Source organism: Musa acuminata, chromosome BXJ1-10 (assembly GCF_036884655.1).
Source record: "Musa acuminata AAA Group cultivar baxijiao chromosome BXJ1-10, Cavendish_Baxijiao_AAA, whole genome shotgun sequence".
Lineage (NCBI taxonomy): Eukaryota > Viridiplantae > Streptophyta > Magnoliopsida > Zingiberales > Musaceae > Musa > Musa acuminata.
The window spans coordinates 24,287,642-24,308,421 of NC_088336.1; the positions used below are offsets into that span (position 1 = coordinate 24,287,642).

Here is a 20,780-nt window from a genome sequence, read left to right on the forward strand (position 1 = left end):
AGTAAGGTAGCATGTTTTAATTTTAAGATTATTTTTTTATTATACTTCTATCGATAATAATAATAAAATTAAAAATATAATATCCTATTCTAGGGTATGAATGAAATTATGAATAGGTTGTTAAATTACTAGCATATATAACAAAGATAGTACTGTTATATGATACATGGCAACGTTGATAGATCATCTTAAAATATCAAATCCTTTATTTAATTTTTTTAGAAAGATTATCATTATCTATGTTTATATCTTGGATTAGAATGAATCATGGATTAGCAAAAAAATTTTATACCTAAACAAAACTAAATGGTTGTGCTTAACAATTTGTTAGTGAAGATAATAATCACTCTAACTTCAATATCACAATTCTAATGTCGTAACAATTATGTAGTCTGCATATCACAGTCCCGTGATCACATGTTTATAACGGTTTTCACGACATAGAGATCCGATTTAATGAAGGCACCGTGCTTTCAACCGACCTCCTCCTCTCGTCGCCCTCAGCCCCATTTCGCACCCACTCGAAGAGGGTCAACGTTGGGATCCCATGGGGGGGTGTGGGGGAGAGGATGGGGGTGGGGGTGCCGGGTGTGTGGCGGGGGTGGCGAGGAGAGTGCCGGAGGGTGGAGTTTAAATTGAGTATGTAGCTTCATATATCTTCTGGTGATTGGCAGTGAGGATGGCCGATTGAGTTATGGATATACAAGTTTTGGGGGAAGGAAAGCAAGCATGGAGGACTCTTATGATGTAAAAATATCTAATATCAATGAGCAAACTGTTAGCCTCTTTGGAATATTCGATGGTTTGAGATTTCTGCTCTCTTCTTAAATTTTTCTTATGTGCAAAAAATGTGTTCTATAGACTTATTAATACCTTAGGTCATGGTGAATCACAAGCCGCTGAATATTCGAATGATCACTTATTTTACAACCTTATGAACCATCCACAGTTTATGACAGACACAAGGCTCGCAATTAGTATGTCTAAATTATTTAGATCTGGTTCTATATATTGGTAATTAATTGTTGAAATGGCTTAGGATATGTTCCTGCTTTGTTTTCTATGTTTGGCCATGCTACAGGTGAAACATGTCAAAAAACTGATTCAGACTTCCTGGAAGCTGAAAGAAATACTTTTAGAGATGATGGTTCTATGGCTTTGACTGCTATTCTGATTGGAAACTGCTAATATGTTGCCAGTGTTGGGGATTCACGGACTGTGATGTCAAAGGAAGGTGAAGGTACAAGTTGATCTTAATCTGTTAATTAAAGCGGAAACTTATTTTTATGCATGTTCTGGACAATCACATTTAGGCTGGAGAGTAAATTTTGCTTGGCTGACTGATTAACTATTGATGTGCGCTATCATTTGGTTGTATCACTTATTATTCATATTAATGCTTGAAGTTCCTGTATACTTGTATATACAATTTCTCTTGTTCTTTTAAGTACATGTTCATGAACACAAATCCAGCATAATCCTAGATTTGCACTTAAGAATATGATTCATCACATGTAAGGAGTTCCATGTAGTATCTTCGACTTGATTATCCAAGCTGCAATTGTTGTGAAAGATTCTGTATTTTTCATAATTGTTAATGTTATTTATCATAAGTTTAAGGTAACCTATCAGTAACATTATCATAGAAACAAAAGTTATAAATATATGTAATGGAGATTCATGATAGTTTACTTGGTGGAGATAAAGTGGATAGGGGCATTTGGAGCTTTATGTCATGTGTCTTTTAGATTAAGAAAGATAACTATTAGGTCAATTGTGCTTTATTGATTAGAATTATTTAACTAGAAATGTGTATGAAAAAGTTGGTGTAGCGGAGATGTGGATGTTGAGATGGACATGTGAGATTACTTGAAAGGATCAAATAATAAGTACTTGAATTTATGAACAGCTAAGTGTGGTTCTGATGTATGGACATGTCTGTTGGAGACCTATAGATGCATGGATTAGACAAGGTGAGTCAATTAGGATAGTGATGCAAGATGAGGTAGATGGATACGTAAGGAAACTTTATTAGAAATGATACAAAGGGATCTGGTTGCTTTTCTTTTGACTAGTGATATTGCTCTCGATAGATAGTTGGTACATTATGGCTTGTTGTCGATGTTGTTGCAAAGACAGTATTATTGGAAAACTTCAGTTTCTGTTCATTAAAAGAGAAGTTATATTGTCTTGTTCACCTTCCCTGTTACTGCCTAGGGATCTAACGAACATGTCTTCGGAAGATTATTTGGCATTTTAAGGAGCATATTATGTAATATATATTATAATTCTTAAGATGCTGATGATGGTAGCATCGTTTGTACTTTGTACTTTGATAGTGAAAACCTGCTAGATTTTATGTGACATGGATCTAGAATTCTTATTGTCTTCCACTGCCTACATGCTGCATTTCATGAGCAATGACTAAATTATCTTTTATGTTCTTATTTAAAGCAATCCCTCTATCTGATGATCACAAACCAAACAGAAGTGATGAGCGCAAGAGAATTGAAAATGCTGGAGGATTTGTTATGTGGGCTGGTGAGTCTCTGTTCTAGAACTTACTACAGTCAGTTGTCATTCTGATTAACAGGAATCTGAAGTATCCTAAAGGCCTTGTTTTTACTTGTTGGTTCTGTTTTATATTCTCCCAAGAGCTTACTATGAGTTCAAGCCCAGATCAGATTTTTATAGTTGGATATTTAGTTTATGATTATAAGTTTATAACTATCTGAACCCCATGAACTGAGGCCTACGACCTAGATTACCAAATCTGGAAGATATATGAGTGATAAAAAAGATCTTTTACATTTTTTTATTTCATAGCTCATAATATCTTAGATTATTGCAGATGCTTGTGGTTTGTAAACATTTTCAGTTTGCTGGTACGTGGAAGGTTAGGGTTGTTCTGGCAATGTCACGTGCATTTGGCAACCACCTTTTGAAACAGTGCGTAGTGGCAGAACCTGAGATCCGGGTAATCCACTACATCAGGAACTCTACTACATCAGCAACTCCTGTAATTGTGTGTACTACTGGAAGAGCTGCATGATCCAAATGTCATGTGCCATATGTTATCATTTGCAGTATCTTACCATTCTCCAAGGGTGGTGCTCTTTTAGTTATCAGTACTTGTATGGCCTTAGCAAAATATTAAGGTAGCTGTATTTAGGTTGTCATATTGCATCAGTTATCATAGGACATAGATGAAAAGATGAGCTGCATGCTATGACAAGTTTTATGTGTTCATTTTTAAGTACATCAGTTTGTTAATCCTGGTTTAGAAGAAATTTAAGTCCTGTACAACTTTTTGACTGCTTTGGCAATCATGCAATACAATTATACCTAACAATCTGCACTATTTGTGTGTCCTCATTGTAACTTGATGTGTTGCTAGTTTGACTCTATGGGACATAAAAATTATTTATTTGTCAAATCTCTGACTTAGTATATTATGTCCATAAGAACAATTAGGCTATCTATGCAAGCCTAAAGTGATCTGAACATTTTGCTGCATGGGTTAGAAGTGTTTGCTGAATATACACATTAGCAACAGAAACCATTTATTTCTTGTGGCTTTTCCTGAGCTGCAGCTTAGTATTCTAATTGGTGTCAATATTACACCAAAGCCTAACAATCTCACGAAACAGATTAGTGAAACCTACATAACGTCACTTCATTTTAATTGGACAAATATGAAACTCCAGCTTTAATAACTGATGAAAGTTCAAAATTTTCTTTATTAGCCATTATCATAATATGCCTGCCACAATGTGACCATGATAATAATCATTAAGATTTTCTTACCGAGACAGATCTTGAATTTGTTTAGCAGTGATTCCAGTCTATAAAGATTATCTAATGTCCAGTACTTTATGACTCTTATAGTGGTACACTATGTATAAATGAATCAGGTTTTAAACTGGACAGTTTGTTATTTTAAGGAAATTTATGTTTCCTTTCACACTGGCTTTGACATCTAACCTGAAGACTAATAAACTGAGGAGAATCGTATTGATGGGTTTTGTGTCTAACATCAGTGAAAGTTCAGACAGCAGCGTCCCCTGTAGGTGTCATCTTTGCTTACCTGTTTGGTTGATGGATCAATAGGCCAAGTTCAAATCAGACTACACTGAAGATTTTTTTCTTTAATGTTTTTGGGTTCTGTTTGTCTTGCAATTTGTGCTCCACTTCGATACAACAACAACAACGAAGTCGTAAGTGCTAACTATTTGTGCTCCACTTCGATGCAAACTGAAAAAAAAAAGAATGGCAAATGAATTTTAATTTAGTTTTAAATCTGAACCAAAGTGAATCAATATAACCTTATTTATCAGATAAGAACTGTGCTCTAACATAGCTGTCTGCTGTCAGTCTCTGTATGTGGTTTATGGTGACAATGATTACTTTGATATTCCTGTCACTGTATTATGTTAAATAAATTATTTAACTGGAATTGTATATGAAGCAAAAGTTGAGGATCTTATATTTCTGTTTCTGCTACCTGTTTGACAGTGCTGATTGCAACTGATGTAACATTTTGCATATGTACATAACTTTATCTTGTATGTTATAAAGTCCTAAACCATCTGTTGGAATACTGCCAGCAAAATAGCACTTCTATGAATTCAATTCATCTTCGACTTACACATATTAGATGTCAAATAAAATTACATTAAGAGGTGTCACATGCTTCATTAGACCTTTCAGGTTAATTGAGACCCCTTATGAAAATTGGTCACATTTTAACAGAAGCACAAGAGACTCAATCAGATTTGTATAAATGTTCTGTAACCTTGTTCAGTTACCACTATTGTTGTAGATCTGTATTTACCATAAGTTAATATCTTGTAAAAGATTTTGTTTCATTTGTTGCAGGAGGAAGAGGTTGATGAGCACTTGAGTTGCTGGCTCTTGCAAGCAATGGGCTGTGGGATGTTGTCGCAAAGGAGGTTAGCTGTTCCACTCACTGTAACATTTGCTTATCTTGTGTAGAGAGATCTGTGAGCATCCCATTTAGTTTGATGTATCACATAGGCAGGGAGAGCAATTTGTAGATGATACCAGAAATCTATCTGAAGTTACACAATTCTCTTGCAAATTCACAGAATTCTTTTGTGTTGTAGAACAATCAATTGTGCATTTGTAGTCATACACGCAACATTTTGCTGCATGATAGACTGGACTAATGTTGATATATGACCGTCATTTGACCTAAAAATTTTCTGCAACCGCATGAATCTATGCTCCAAGTTTTACTTTTTAACTTGCCATCACTATGTTTCTTGAACTTTTAGTAAATTCAGATTCATGAGCATAGCTTCTCCCATGTATCTGCTGGTAATTTGAAACTGAAAGGTAATTTGTCACCATCTGGTCTACTAAAATAATAGGTCCCAATGCTTTCTCCGAGACATTCATCAATCAACTCACATCCTTCCTGCTACTTGTAGCTGTATAATTATTCCAAGTGCCTTGCTGATCATATCCATATGACTTGTCCAGATAGGATGCCATGTCCCTTGCAAGAGTGGAGGAAGAACCAGAGGCTGCAGGCTCGGTTGTTGACATCGACATCACCTGTCAAGTGGTAAGATTCCATCACAAGAAGCTTGATGCAGATTCCATTATCTGCCAGCGGGAGTTGACCATTTAGTTTCATTTCTCCCAGCTCATATCAACCTTTTAACAAACACCCATGCGGGACATAATTTATAGAACTTGAATTTGTTGACGAAACAAAATTGTTGGTGTTTGGGTGTTGATTTAAAGAACTCATTATTTATAGAACTTGAATTTGTTGCCGCAGACACCAATGTTTCTGAAAGATTACAGTCAAATATTGCCACAGAGCGAAGCTTAATATTGATGTCGCTGTGAGCACTGTGTCGAGTGGGAAGCTTAATAGTATTCTTTTTCTTTAGTCACATCAAGTGAGAAAATAGATAAAAGGTGATGTTGCGTTTGCCTTTGCGACAGCAACCGCATCCACATGTATCTAAAAGTCATATTATAGTTTGTCAAAGCGTAGTACACAATCAACGTTATCGAAAAGCATCCCCGAATTGGTGAATCTCATCGAAAAGAAGTTGGCGCTCTGATCGATGAGAAGAAACACCGGTAAAAAAACACACACATGCCTTTGTCTTTTCTACTCCTCAGGTGGCCCCTTCTGTTTCCTTGTCTCGCCTGATTTGGTCGCCCCTACCGCCAGTTCTCTCTCTCCTTTCCAGGCTGAGCCACCATGATAGGCTTGCTGCTTTTGTTCAGCCTTGCAGAGTCCATGCTTTGCGTGCAGGAGGTGGCCCCTCGCACTCATCCCTGCGCAGCCGGACGCCGCAGAGGATCTTTAGGCATTGCTTACCAATGAATGTTTCTTGCACTTTGTACAACGGGCACCACCTTCCTGCCGAGTCCATTTTAATACATTATCTTCGGTAAGATGGTGGCAACTGTTCTGCCTTGTGCAGCAAGGCTGTGCGTGTGTTGACGTGGAATCCCATGGCTTTTTGCCTGGGTTCTCCGCCACATGTTCTTCTCATCCTGTCGCCCGTAGATCTCCGAGCCCAAGACTGCGAGGGGTGGCACTGGAGATGCAGTAGCTGCTTCAGGCGGCCATGCGCCCGGTGGTGGTGGTGACGGTGATGACGAGCGGGGAACGATAACGTGTGTTTCTCGAGGGGTGGGGCGATGACACGGCGTTAAGAGTAGCATGTCGAGGCTGCACATGGAGGGCACCCCGATCCAGCATCCGGTCTGTGACGCCCACATGCGATCTGGTCCAAACGGGAATGCAAACTGTAGCCCCAGCTGATGAAGCCCGCCAACGCAGCTTTCGCCTTGCTTTGGCCGGAATGGACATGGAAATCGATAGTGATCATAATTCTACATCAATTGCTCTTTGCTTTTGCTTTCCCCTTGGCAATTTACAGCGAGCTTTTACTTGTCTCCACATTGCAACCATCAAAACATACTTCATCCCTTCATCCCCATGATTATTGGTTTTTATTAAATATAGAGATATTACAACATTTTTGAATCGTTTTCTTGTATCCTTGTCGATATGCATCCTTCCAAGGGTTTGGTGCACGTGCGACAGCCCGTGTTTCCATAAACTTCCAGAAAGCGCTCAAGACGAGGCCTAATTTTCTTCTTTAAAAAAATTAAATAATTCGGTATTTTTCCTGTGGTAGAGACCAAAAAATAGCACGTCGGATGACGCCGCTGCTCTGTCCCACTTGCGCTCCGCTAATCTCTTGATCAACGGTCAGTGATGGCTTGGCGTACAGATCCGACGGTGGCCATCAACGAGTGGCTCTACCGCGACCTCGGTAGCCAACCTCATTATTAAATAGAAGTGACCCTCAGAGATAAATACCACCGAGATTAGCCAGAAATTACTACTGAGCCACCGCCGACGATGTCCATTCGGTGAACCAGTCTTGATGGTTGTCTGCGTCGGGATCGCCCGCAGATCGAGCACGCTCAGACAGCGACGGAGGGGGTAAGGATACCGGGGGTGAGGGACCACTTGGGTCACTGAGATCGGATGGCAACCGTAGAGGCATTTCGGCAATATTAGTCTACGGACGAGGGTATACTTAAAGGGCGTGGGTCAGGTGAAGATAACGCGGAGCGTGAGCGGTGGGCCCTGCCAACCCGGAAATTGCTTATTTATTTTCCTTCGTCTTCCTTGCATCGTATTTAGAAGGACGACGAGACGGCGGTGGAGACGGCGAGAGAGACAGAGAGAGGGGTCGATAAAAGACGAGCTGTTGGAATTCAGACGTAGCGAGTGAAAGAGGGAGAAGGGAATCGGAGGCTTTTAGGTGGGAAGGCGGAGCGATTCGGGAGGAGTGTCGGGTTGCCGCTGCTGCTTCCTTTCCGGAATCGATCGGGTGAGGTTTCGGAAGCAGGAGGAGGAGAAGGATGGTGGGGTTGAACGGGGTAGGCGGCGGAGGGGCGGGGGTGAGGGTACCGGGGATGTGGCGGCTCGCTGACGAGATGAATCCTCCGGGGATCGGGTGCCGGGGAATGGAGGCAGAGTACGTCCGGAGGTTCCACCTGCATGAGCCCACGGAGAACCAGTGCAGCTCCGCCGTCTTCAAGCATATCAAAGCCCCCGTCCACCTCGTACGAATCCTCTCTCTCTCTCTCTCTCTCTCTCTCTCTCTCCTCCCCCCCCCCCAAAAGATGGCATAACCTCGAGATAGTGAGGTGCTTTATTTGATTTTTCTCGAACAATCGATGTTTGATATAAATCTCACAAGCAGACCTTAAAAATAATGCGAAAAATGCAATTTTTTTCCCTTTGCAAAAGCTGGATTTACAAAAGAGGTTGTGTTTCTTTTGACTAGGCCAGGCGTTCATATCTCGTGATTCCTCTCTCTCTCTCTCTCTCTCTCTCAAAAGAGGTTGTGTTTCTTTTGACTAGGCCAGGCTTCATATCTCGTGATTCCTCTCTCTCTCTCTCTCTCTCTCTCTCTCTCTCTCTGCTTTTGTCTGTTTGGCTTGCCTTATCTTCTGGCACAACTTTGCATGTGAACAACGAATTTCCCGATTGGGGAGTGTTGCATAACAGTGAACGAGTATGACAATATGATTTGATTCCCTGTCACCAGAACAGCTCTATCATCAAAACTTCGGTTTTTCATGAGAAATCATATATCTCGAATGCCGAGTGGATGCTGATTGTTACTGTGTACACATCGAGTAATGTTCTTCCTTCCTTTGGCGTTGATAGGTGTGGTCTCTTGTCAGGAGGTTTGATCAGCCGCAGAACTACAAGCCCTTTGTGAGCAGGTGCATTGTGCAGGGGGGTGTAGGGGTTGGGAGCCTGAGGGAGGTCAATATCAAATCTGGGCTCCCTGCAACCACCAGCTTCGAGAGGCTGGAGCACCTCGACGACAATGAACACATTCTTAGCATTAAGATTGTGGGTGGGGATCACAGGCTCAAGGTATTGATCTCCTCCTCAGACCATTTCTGCTTCATCCCTGCTTCCTTCTCTTTGTCCATGCCTTCCTTCTGCTTGTTTCTTGTTCGGTCATACACAGGTATTAACCATATTTGAAGGTAAATATACCGGATAACCATAAATTGATCTCCTATTTTAATGTGTTATCTTTCTATCAATGTGTGTTGTACAGATTGGTTGGTTCTGAAATCATGTACTTGAAATTACATAAACCTATTGAAACTTCATGGTTTTTCTTGCTCTTGGTGATGATATGCTTTCATGAGATTGTGGTCATATAATTGTGTCCCTGTGTAAATGGATCCTCATGTTCTGGTTTGAGCTTGTAATTGTCGCATTTTAGGATATATGCATTCTTATCGCATACAGCTCATTACTTGTATAGTTTTCTGTTTGGTCTAGATTTGATTTAGATGAATTTATTCTCTTCTTAGTAATTATTAATTTAAAGTCAGAAAAATGTCATTTGGTGTACTGTTCTTATATATGTTAACGCTGTTCAGTTCCGTCTGGACATGATCTCATCTAATTAATATTCTTATGAACCATACCTTTTCAATCTATGTCTTGTTGCATTTCCCTCTTACTGGACTGTGGCTCATCAATTGTGATGCTGAACTGCAGAACTACTCATCCATCGTTACTGCCCACCCTGAGACAATAGATGGTCGACCAGGGACTCTTGTGATAGAGTCGTTCGTGGTGGATGTGCCTGAAGGAAACACCAAAGACGAGACCTGCTACTTTGTGGAGGCATTGATCAAATGCAACCTGAAGTCATTGGCAGACGTTTCAGAGCGCTTGGCACTTCAGGATCACACGGAGCCCATCGACGGCTAAAAGTCATCGGAGGGCATGCTCATAGCTGTCGGTGATGAATACAGGGCTTCGGACATGGAAGTTTTTTGAGATGGCCTGGTAGTCTCTTTCTAGCTCCTCTCCCTCCATGTTTCTTCCCTCTCTGGGTTGATCGGTCGAATTGAGCTCCATCCATTGCATGGACATTTGCTTTATCCCCATATTAATATAGGGTGTTGTTACCTTGTGTGAAGAATACCTGCGATTGCTTTGTTCTTCCTTTTGTTTTCGTGTTGAGGCCATTTGCCCAGCTGCCGTATGGCACGAAAGTTTGACGGTCTCTCAATATAAGATTTGACGCTTAGTGGACTTTGGCCTTCACCTACCGGCCGGTAGACATCAAGTTTATGGTGTGACCCGAGTCGACTTTCTGTAGCGTATCTTTTTCTTGCTTTCCCTGCAATCCATCGTCTTTAAGACCGAACGTTAAGCTGCTCGGTTTGGTGGACGTTGGCATGTTCATGCATCTTCTGTGAGGCCTCTTTTGGATCCCTCCAAACCCCATTCATGGGGACGGAGATAAACCCCCGTGTTACAGTCTCCTTTGTTCGGGCCCTGAAGAGAAAAGATTGTTGGCCATTGCATTCGGAAGAATACACAGTTACGATGACAAGAAATACAGGGATATGTAGTTGCTTTTGGTCAGCTTTCTCTTCATTTTGTGGACGATTGAAGGGGGGCAGCGCTGTCGTTGATTGTGGTCTCCTCTCTTTGTTCGCCTTTGATTGTTCGGCAGAGGTTGTACCAGCGGTCCAGGTGCATGAACCGGGGACTCTTGGATCAACATCGTACGAACGCTTGTCGGACATGAGAGGTGGGTCTCCTGACACCTTATCCATGTCGGAAGCTGTGATGGGACAGATCCAGAGGATTCCTCAGAGAAAAATCTTATTTTCCCGGTTGTAGTAGAGGCTGCAGGCTTCAATGATTCTTGAACGATGAATTTTGTCATCTCACACAAGGTTTTTGTCTTTGCGAGGGACAAGTGCGGCAATTGGAGAGGCATGGGAATCCGTCGCTGCAGTTTGTAGATTTGCCTGCGAGTTCAGGGAACTTAGATTATGATGTCGAAGGATGCTCTGCTTTAGAGGAAGAAGAGATCCGAGGGAAGAATGTGAGGTGATAAAAGGTGCCTCTCTGCGAGCCTGGTAGATGCATCGATTCCTCCAGAAATTGTTCGTAGAAGGAAGCATCTGGTGCTTCCAAATTCCGAGTCCATGCCGAAAATTTAGGCTCTAAGATAGTATTATTACCATAATTTCAGAGAAAACAGGGTCAAAGAAGGAAGTCCATAGGCGTATTCAACTTACCGTAGACGAGGGTTTCGAGTTGCTTCGTGACTCCGGCGACGCAGAGGGTGGTTGGGAGGGATAAGATGAAGAGTTTACTCCTGAGTTGACCAACTTAAATAAATTATGGCCTTGAATTATATAGATCATAATATGCTTAACATTCAAAGGATCGGATCGAACAGGAAATCCCATGTAAAAGTTCCTAATGCGTTGTCACTTTGAATTAACCATAAATAATTGTTCCCTTTTCGTCACGCAACGTACCGGTAATGGTGTCACTCACAAGCATGATATGTGGGGTCCACGCTTGAGGTTGGTGGAGCATCACGCGCGGAACCTCTTGATGGGGCCTGCCGGAGAGAGAGATTTGCTTTGGGACGGAACTTGATGACCCAATACAGTACCCGGGTTTGTTTCTTGGTTCAACTTCAGCCAACCCCAGGGTGAGTGTCACCCTCGATCCTCGTCGCTCCTCGGTCTCTTTGCGGCGACAACGGCGATTCCAGCCGACCATCGTCCGTCAAGGTTACGCCATCTCAGCCATAATATCGGGGAATCTTCCTCCCTGCACCGCTCTAAAACCCTTCCTCTCCCCTCTTCCTTGATTCTTCCTCTCTGTCTCACTCTCTGATTTATTTCTCAAAATGTTTTCTTGTCATTGCGTGATTTTAGCTTCTTGGATGACTCTTATGAATACAGAGGAGGAGAGGAAGAAGGAGAAGTAGAGAAATCGATTGGGAGAGCGAGGGAAAAGTCAGCAGAAATGCCTCCGTACGACTGTCTGCTGCTGGTGAAGCCCCAGGTGCGGAAGGAGGCGCTCTTTTTATGGACCTGGTGGCGCGCGTGGGGATGCGAGTCTACCAGCGGAACGCCGTAATCACCGAGGTCAAGTCCTTCGGCACCGTCCAGCTTGGTTACGGCATCAAGAAGCTCGACGGCCGCCTCTTCCAGGTAAATTTTTGCGCTATCGCCCATTTCTCTGATTCGAGTCCAATCTTCTTCGGCTTCTCTTTCTTTGTATTTGGAGGTAGGTGATGCGCTCGTAGTGTTTGACAAAATGACAAGCACCTTTTTACTATATTCTTTTAATTGCCACAAAAAGAACAAAATCTTGAGGTCTATCGTGGTTTTCTCTGTTCTTCTTGGTTGCATTGTTGTTTTTATCGAGCTTGGTGTCTGTTCTAATGATCTCACATCTGTTTGAATCTTTTACTAGCTTCTTACATTTATTTTTTTCATCCAATACTTCTGAGGTGAGCTTCTGCTTGCTTATATAGACTGATTAGTATCCAAGTATTCTTTGCAGTCTCCTTATTATTCGGAGGATCAAATAAGTTCTTATACATGATTCAGTTACTTAAAACTTACATGGCTAGGTTTTTCGTCAGCCTTGAAATTTGAGCTTCTATTTGTCACACATTTGAACATTATTTCAATTTTCAAAAACATTAGTTCTGCTTCTTACTCTTATATAACATAGTTGCTTAAGGAAATTCCTAGGTTAGACTTCAGTTTGATTCATCTACTATGAGGGAACCTGCAATCATACTTGACAATACTAATGGACAACTGGGAGGTGCTTCTGTGATGATATATTATGCTCAGATGGCCTTGTTGAATTATGAGATTCAGCCATGGATGCTTTTGTGCTAGTCTAATATTTGAAATAGTTTAGGGACTGTACACCCCATGGGAACAAGTCTAAAGTGTTTGAAAGTTTCACGCAAGAATCAATTGAAGCTAGTGAGGATATGAAGGTATTGACCGAACATGAAACTGAGCGAGAAGCTCATTAACCTGTTATTCCATGTATGAGGACCTTGACTTAATTAATTTAATTGGTTTCATATTAAGAAGTTATGCACTAGGTGGGTATAATATATGGTATGAAGCACATGTACACAAGGCAGAATTCTGCTGTCTTTTCTTGTGATCTTTGAGATTCTTGGACATGGGGCCCGCTTATGGTATGTCAACTCATCATGGAAGGCTCAGAAGACTCATACATGGAGAATTTGGCACCTGTTGAAACTGAAGGAAAAAATGAGCCCTTAAATCTTGATTGTTTTACTTGAAGTTAAACTTAATCTTGGAATAGTAGTGTCAAGAGAAGCATAATCCGAGGTCAATAAGATTTGGGGAAATGAAGCCTAATGTGACTGACTAAAAATTACAAGAAGAATTGCAACTAAAAAAGGCTTGTAGGGAAAAAGATGTATGCAAGTTTAAGTTTCCAAATGTCAGAGGAAATTAGCTAACTTGTTATGAATTACCATAAGTTCTTATCTTGTGCCTAGAAAATTTTGAACAGCTTGGCATACAGCTATGTAGAGGAAGATCCCCAAGTTTTTCCAATAAGCATGTCAATTAAGTAATGTTACTTTAAAAATAATAGAGGCTTTTCTTTCGATCGCTAAACTATTCTCAAAAATTTCCATCACAGGCATCAAATCTGTTCAGATTTTGGTCATCTCTTGGCAACACAAATAATCATCAAAGAGGCTATCTTGTAATCCATAAAACTAACCTGATATTTTGTCTTAGATCTAGTTTCTTATTGCATTAAATATTCCTTTTAGAACTGATCCACAAGCCAGAGAGCGTTACCTTTTTGTTATCTTCTGATACATACTTGCAGTGACTGGATAAACTATATATTGTTTATCAAATAATACATGAAATCACTTGAGAAAATCAGTATTCTGGATAAGTAATAATTTGCTTGTAACAAAAGGCATGCACAATTATATTACAGCCATGCATTTTTTTTCAACCTTGGAGTTGCAAGTAATTTCCAGAATTATACAGTCTGGTCAAAGGGGGTTAGCTTTGTTTCCACAGAAGTAAATCTTCACTTGTAAAATGCACGTGCATAACTTAGTGATTGTCTCCATGTTTTGGCTGCTTAGGATAGTTTTTTTTTTCCTCTTTTCTCTATGTAATGAAGCTATTATTGTAAAGTCATGATTATTTGATAAAATGTCATGATTAATTCATCTGAAATATCTCATAGATGAATCATGCTGGTAACTACAATAAAAAGTCATGCCGTCTTTTTTTACAATGTTCTCAAACAAATGGTGCTTTGTCCAGAGCCAACCAATAGAGATGACTATGATTGGAAACCCACATTTGATAAGGAAGATCGTCTACTGCAATGGCTTGTTGTGAAACACTGGAATGCTATATGGATTGGAATTTATTAACGAGGACGAAGGGAGAGATGTTCCGAAGTGGTCGGTTGTACAATAAGAGAGATGATGAATATGATGTGGAATGGGCAGCATACCCGGAATACGGAACAGATAAGAGGGCATCAAGAACTCTCGATATGAATGTGTAGTTCCCCCAATGAGAGACACATTTACCGTGAGTTTGCAGTCGAATATGATATTTTTTGTCTGAAACGAGTGTGAAATGTATGTAGTAGTACCACACTAACAACCTGTACTAGCAGGAGAGATTGCGGTACGCTCACCCACGGCCAGAAAAATTGGACCCCGTCATGTTTACAATTTGACATCAAAATGGAGCTGCCTGTCTTTTACGAAATTCCAAACAATTCCTATCCTCACAAATCACGACCCACCGCCAAGGCATCATCTTATCTAATCTTCTTCATTCCACATGGCTAGCAGCCATTTGCCATTCCTTCTCACCATCACAAACCCAACAAGAAGTCGGACAGACTTACCCCTTCCTTCCCTCGGGAAACTTCTCTGCGTCTTTGAGCTCGCAAGATCCCCATGGAATGATGGCATCTCGACTGTTTTGCTAGCCTCCGCTTGCTGTTCCCTCTTCAGGCGCCTTGGAGACCAAGATAATTATGCCATGCAAGTCCTCAATGCAGCAGGCCTGGCACCAGTAGCCTCACTCCACAAGGCCACTCCCTCCCTCGAGAGGAGACCCGAGCCTAGGCGGCTCCCCCAATTCAGGCTCCCCAAGCTTGCAGCCCTCTCCTCGATTTTTGGTGCTGGTGGCCTCGCCAAGGCCTTGACCTACGAGCAAGCTCTCGACCAGACCGTCGGCAGCTCCTCCCTCGACTTCGATGTGGGAGGTCTCCTCGATGGGATTGTGAATTTTGGGACCGAGAATCCCCTGCTCCTCGGCGGTGGCGCCCTGGTACTAGCGGTGCCCCTCATTCTGTCGCAGATCTTGAAGAAGCCCAAGAACTGGGGCTTGGCGTCCGCGAAGAGTGCCTATGCTAAGTTGTCCGAGGACGGGAACGCGCAGCTGTTGGATATAAGGGAAGGGAAGGATTTCAAGGAGGTGGGCAGACCGGATTTGAGGGGATTGAAGAAGAAGGCGGTGGCGATCGCGTATAGAGGGGAAGACAAGCCGGGGTTCCTGAAGAAGCTCGAATCGAAGTTTAAGGACCCAACCAATACCACCTTGTTCATTCTCGACAAGTAAGGTTTCCACATGCTTCCCCTATATTTTATACTGATCTTATCTTTAGCTTTTCTTAATTATGTCGTCGTCTGATGAATGTAAGACATTTCTTTTTTAAGTCTCGACCGATAGATCTAACGCATGACTTGGTACTTTGTCTGTCTGTAGTTCAACATCGTTGGTCCGTTGAATTGGTTTCATAGAAACTTTCAAGCCGTTTGATAATGCCTTCGTTTAGGTATCGGGGTAGGAGTTGCAGGGCTCTTCGAATTACCTTATTCGAGAAGGGCTGCTCGTGCTCAGTTACAAGTCAGAATTTTGACAAAGTGAAGTGAATTAGCATGCAAGCCATTTTGCTTCTTATATCCATGCCTTTCCATTCCTACAAGATTTGGGGGAATAGATGAGAAAGATTTTGTGAACTGAATTAGCATCCTGTTGAACATGAGACTCCATCTTAGTTGAGGAGATGCTATGATTTTATACTGCAAGGCTCAGCTTCTAATGGGACAATAGAGAACTTCTTTATATGTTGGCTTTCCTGTAAAGCGAGAATTGTTAATTTTGCTTGGAGTTCTATTAAGATAGGCAACTTGCATCCCAGCAAACATTTAGATTATTAGGGGTGAACTGTGGATAATTCAGGGTTTATTCAAAGAATTTTTTGAGATTTTACAAGGGTGTGAATAAGAAAGGAGTTGTGTGTGGTGTTTTTAGTTCGATATGTGCACCATGTGTACACATTATAAAGCAACTATTAATACCAATATATATTTCACTTTACTGATCACATTTTTAGACCTCAGCAAAAAGTTGCAATATATTTAATCTACTATTTTGCTCATACTTGAAAAGTCTTGTATGGTATAACAGTTATGATGAGAATTTGGAGGTCCATACAACTTAATTTGCTGCTTGATGCTCTGACTGCCTAAGTATAATTAAGGCTGACAACATTAATATTCTCATGGAAGCCAGATTTGATGGTAAATCAGAATTGGTTGCGGAACTGGTCACCGTCAATGGTTTTAAAGCAGCTTATGCGATAAAAGATGGTGCAGAAGGACCTCGGGGATGGATGGTCCTTGTTTTCTGAACTTTGTAATTGTTTTAGTGTCAATTTTCAAGTACCAGCTGATGAGTTTTCTCACTTTAACAATTATACTTGTTTGTTTCCTGTATTGCAGAAAAGTGGTCTTCCATGGGTGGAACCAAAGAAGACTTTAACTCTTGATTTTGGTGATCTAAAGGATGCAGTTACTGGTGGATTTGGAGTAAGTTAGCCAACTTGCATCATGATGATTTCTTTTGAGTTCTAAACTGACTATGAATTAAATTTTCTTGACTCATTAGGTTGACTAATTTCTATACATGTATGTTCTACCTTATCATATTGCTTTTAAATGGTTACTTAAAGCTCGAAAATTGCAGATGGTTATAATGATTTGCAATATTAGTACTTTCAGCAATTATCTTTAATGATGATCTATATACAGGATGGTTTAGATGGTCTTCCAATTACTCTTGGACTTGCAGCTGCCACTGGCTTAGGTATATTTGCTTTTACAGAGGTAAATCACATTGTTCTGCTCATTGTGCTTTATTTATTGGAGAAATGCGCTCGAGGAGGCTGTTTACGCTTATAATGTCTGCCTTCTGCTGCAGATAGAAACTCTGCTCCAGGTTTTAGGGTCTGCTGCTCTTGTTCAGTTATTCACCAAAAGATTCTTGTTTGCAGAAGTTAGTATCTAGCAAATTTTCTTCTTCAGCATGTGATATGAAATCATCCAGAATCCTTACATTTACTCATTTACAGGACAGGAAGGTTACTCTTCGACAGCTTGATGAGTTCTTGAACACCAAGGTCGCTCCTAAAGAACTAGTCGACGAGATTAAGGTAGATCCCAAACCTCAAGTTAATATTCATCTGGAAATTCATTACTGAACCATGTCATGAAGTTCTACAAACATGTGATGTTGCACAGAAACCAGAATAAAGCTTGAAATTTCTGAACTATTCTCCATATGCTTGTTTACAGGATGTATTGTTAGGGGAATGGCATATATGCATGTCTGAGCCTCGAGTTTTACCCGGCAAGATTAATGCAATTTGAATAATTTGTCTAGTCATGTAATTTCTTATTACTTAGGATTGTCATTACAGAAGGCATACATAAAAATCTATAGCTTTATGGATATGCATGCAAATTGAACAGTTAGGGGATGAATAAGCTAACAGGATATTCCGCATAGCTAACTGTGCATTTTGCCTAATGTAGTATAGAGATTTAGCTATGAATTGATCTGTATCATGCAGCACATTGTAGAAATCACCATTAACAGTTATCTATGCTCATCATTCTCGTTGTCATGTAAATTCATCTGTAATTGGGAAGTCAGGTTAATTAAGCCATCATGTTATTTGCAGCTAGGGTAGAAAACTCTTCCGCTAATTAGTGATTGAAAGTACATGTGATGCTAAGTAGAATATAGACCTAGTTCGGTTCAGTATTGTGTATTTCAGTCAAAATTATATCTAGCACTGAATATAAGCACACAAGGATGTAGATCACTTGGTTGGTTGGATTTTTCATGACACAGTTACTTTCAAATAAGTTGCAGAGTACTCTTAAGTGAAGCTACTTGATTATAAATATTATATATAACTAGTATTTTATAAACCCAAGAAAGAAATAAGCTCACTTGAAATTTCTAGCCTGCTTTATCTTTTGATATTGGCTTTCTTAGTTGTTGCATTCATCATCTTCAACAGTTCTATAATTTTTGAAAGCACATATGCTTATTCTCCATGGTAAATAATAGATGTTTCTATACGAATACTAGATGATTGGCAAGGCTCTCCTACCATCAGATGCTAATGTGAAGGCTAGTCTACCAGCTCCAACAGATGCTTCAGCAGCTCCTGCTCCAACTCAAAAAACTGATGCTGTAACCTCAACTGAACCTCTCCCAGCAGTCAACTCAGTTCCCAAAGCTGAAGTCAAGGAAGAGGCGCCTCCTGTGACACCGAGACCTCTTTCACCTTACCCATATGTAACTCTCGATCCCTTCACATGCCTTGCTCTTTTATTCTTTGATTCTTCCATTATTCATCATGACTGCTCTTTCCACATCGTTTCTTAGGAACCATATTATCAGGAAACTAAAATTGACATGTAGACCATAATTGCTCAAAAGATGCAAAGTTAATTCTTGGAATGAAAGAAAGAAAGTACATCTCATGCCGAACATCTTTGAGATTAATATTTCATCATATCCGAGAAATTATATCGAATTATGTTATCTATGTTCAAGCATATACTTTATAGGATAGGATTCAGCAAATGTATTGACATGATTTCAGCTTTCTCAATTTTCCTTTTAAATGATTTATCAATAAAAACCTTATACTGTATGCATCTGAATTATGTACAGTATCCGGATCTCAAACCTCCATCTTCACCTTCTCCGTCGCAGCCATAGAGGATCTGCTTCATTATGTTGGTTTCATGGGATCACTCTTCTCAAATGCATGGTCGGATGACAGAGCGTTCAGCAGGAAAAGATGTTTGGAAGGCCAGATATCCTCAAATTGGTTGATTTAAGATATAGTTCTAAAAAGGATAATTACATATGTAAATTGTTCATCGATAAGAACTGTTACATGCATTTTCTTCCCTTGGTTTTCTTCATGGAAAGCAGAAAACAGTTCATGTGCTTGTTACTTGAGATACCTCTTCGAGTTTTGAGTTCTGATAAAAAAAGGATCAAATATGAGTTATCGGGAGTGTGTTATGGAACATTTTATGAAGAATGGATAGTAACTTTCAGGAATCTACTCGTCCATTTAAATTTCTTCCAAAATCCCATGTGGTCTTTTTATTCTTCTCAATTTTCTTTCACAGGCACTTCATATGAACCACTGAAAATTTGTATCTTTTGTGTGTCAATGTGGAGAGTCCCATCAATGTGCAAGTTTAATTTTATGAACAAAGCAGGCTGGCTATTTTGGTATCATGAGTTCTGACATCCAAGTTGCATATTGTAAGATAATTGTGCAAATATCAACCAAGTTCATATTGCAAGATAGCTGAATATTATTTAAATTAGATTTATCGATCAGCAACTCAACAAGACAGATTAGCTGATCATTTCTTCTGGTTAGTAATAGGAATCAGCTTGTCCAATCCAATGCACCAAACATCAAGACGAACAGATTTTTAAATGAACGAGGAACCACTCATATCAAAAATAGTATTATCTCGAGACAAATACAAAATTAGTTCATTCCAATAAGAAGACGGCGTCGATGTACAAAATTAGGTCTTTTGCTACAAGACCTTATGGTAGTAATACGGCATTTAACTGGAAGGCATTATTAACAAGATGATAAATCGACCAAGGCTTAAGTCATAATTGACTTCTGTTTTGGTTAGAAATAAAAGACTTGTGTATACCTACTTTGGCACAAGCGTGGGTCACGAGTTAATATTCATCGATGATCGCGAGAAATCTTATAGCTCAATCATCAAATTTTACTTGTGTTAATTATTTGCTTATATAATATTATCTTAAGATATATTATAGATTTGATTAGATTCTGATAACGATTATTAGAAGTCGATAAAAGATATAACACGAGTTTAATTTTCTTTGTAGATCGATATGATAAATATAATTTATTATTATTTAATTTTAATTCTAATATTAAATTTTTTTTATATAATAATAATATATTATTATTATTTAATGCTTACACCGATACCATCTCATCTAAGATGCGTCATTACATTCGAAAAGCAATCCTTCACGATGTTATGATCCTTTCTTTCCCATCGTGGAGTTGCACATTGACGAGCCATGTAATTAATTACAAAAGAATGATTCGAGCATATGTGCGTATCCACTCCGGGTTTTGATGTCGGATGCGGATCCTGGTTATAATATATTCGGACCATCCATTTTTCTTGGAGGCATTCACTCTTATTTTAATCACCGGTGGAATCTAATTGTCCATTTCGAGAATGAAATCGTGCATTACTATTTTAGATGCAACAAATTAATGGATCGGTCATAGATTAGTGTGAAAAAAAAAAAAAGAATATACTGCGCCCACGTGGTCTAATTGTCATGACGAATAAATAGACGGCCAAAGTCAATGCTAATATGTTAATCACTTGGGCTGTACCAACCCTTATATATATATATATATATATATGTTTGATAATATGTTTGTTTTATTTTTATATATTTTTTCTTGA

General features: G+C 39.9%; 3 protein-coding genes across 11 annotated transcripts; all 3 read left to right on the top strand.

The window, feature by feature from the left end:
• The first annotated feature begins 500 nt into the window (after positions 1–500).
• LOC104000981 (probable protein phosphatase 2C member 13, mitochondrial) lies at positions 501–5,806 on the top strand. 9 transcript variants are annotated; one of them, XM_065086863.1, is made up of 7 exons: positions 505–802; positions 879–977; positions 1,082–1,240; positions 2,455–2,541; positions 2,852–2,977; positions 4,879–4,952; positions 5,510–5,806. In XM_065086863.1, exons 4-7 carry the CDS (start codon positions 2,470–2,472, stop codon positions 5,592–5,594), a joined length of 357 nt encoding a protein of 118 aa, XP_064942935.1. In that variant the 5' UTR covers positions 505–802; positions 879–977; positions 1,082–1,240; positions 2,455–2,469; the 3' UTR covers positions 5,595–5,806. The 9 variants fall into 9 exon arrangements, 7 of the variants coding, with proteins under 7 accessions (XP_064942937.1, XP_064942936.1, XP_064942935.1 ...); XM_065086865.1 differs by lacking the exon at positions 879–977 and having other exon boundaries at positions 501–747; XM_065086864.1 differs by lacking the exon at positions 879–977 and having other exon boundaries at positions 504–802.
• A 1,906-nt stretch (positions 5,807–7,712) lies between these two features.
• On the top strand, positions 7,713–10,031 carry LOC135595637 (abscisic acid receptor PYL3-like). The gene is made up of 3 exons (XM_065086868.1): positions 7,713–8,133; positions 8,744–8,959; positions 9,602–10,031. The coding sequence occupies exons 1-3, from the start codon at positions 7,930–7,932 to the stop codon at positions 9,815–9,817; spliced, it is 636 nt and encodes a 211-aa protein (XP_064942940.1). The 5' UTR covers positions 7,713–7,929; the 3' UTR covers positions 9,818–10,031.
• A 1,499-nt stretch (positions 10,032–11,530) lies between these two features.
• On the top strand, positions 11,531–19,353 carry LOC135595636 (rhodanese-like domain-containing protein 4, chloroplastic). The gene is made up of 10 exons (XM_065086867.1): positions 11,531–11,652; positions 11,827–12,078; positions 14,221–15,536; positions 16,498–16,600; positions 16,707–16,793; positions 17,016–17,090; positions 17,185–17,259; positions 17,336–17,416; positions 18,364–18,573; positions 18,955–19,353. Exons 3-10 carry the CDS (start codon positions 14,755–14,757, stop codon positions 19,000–19,002), a joined length of 1,461 nt encoding a protein of 486 aa, XP_064942939.1. The 5' UTR covers positions 11,531–11,652; positions 11,827–12,078; positions 14,221–14,754; the 3' UTR covers positions 19,003–19,353.
• The last annotated feature ends 1,427 nt before the right edge of the window (positions 19,354–20,780 follow it).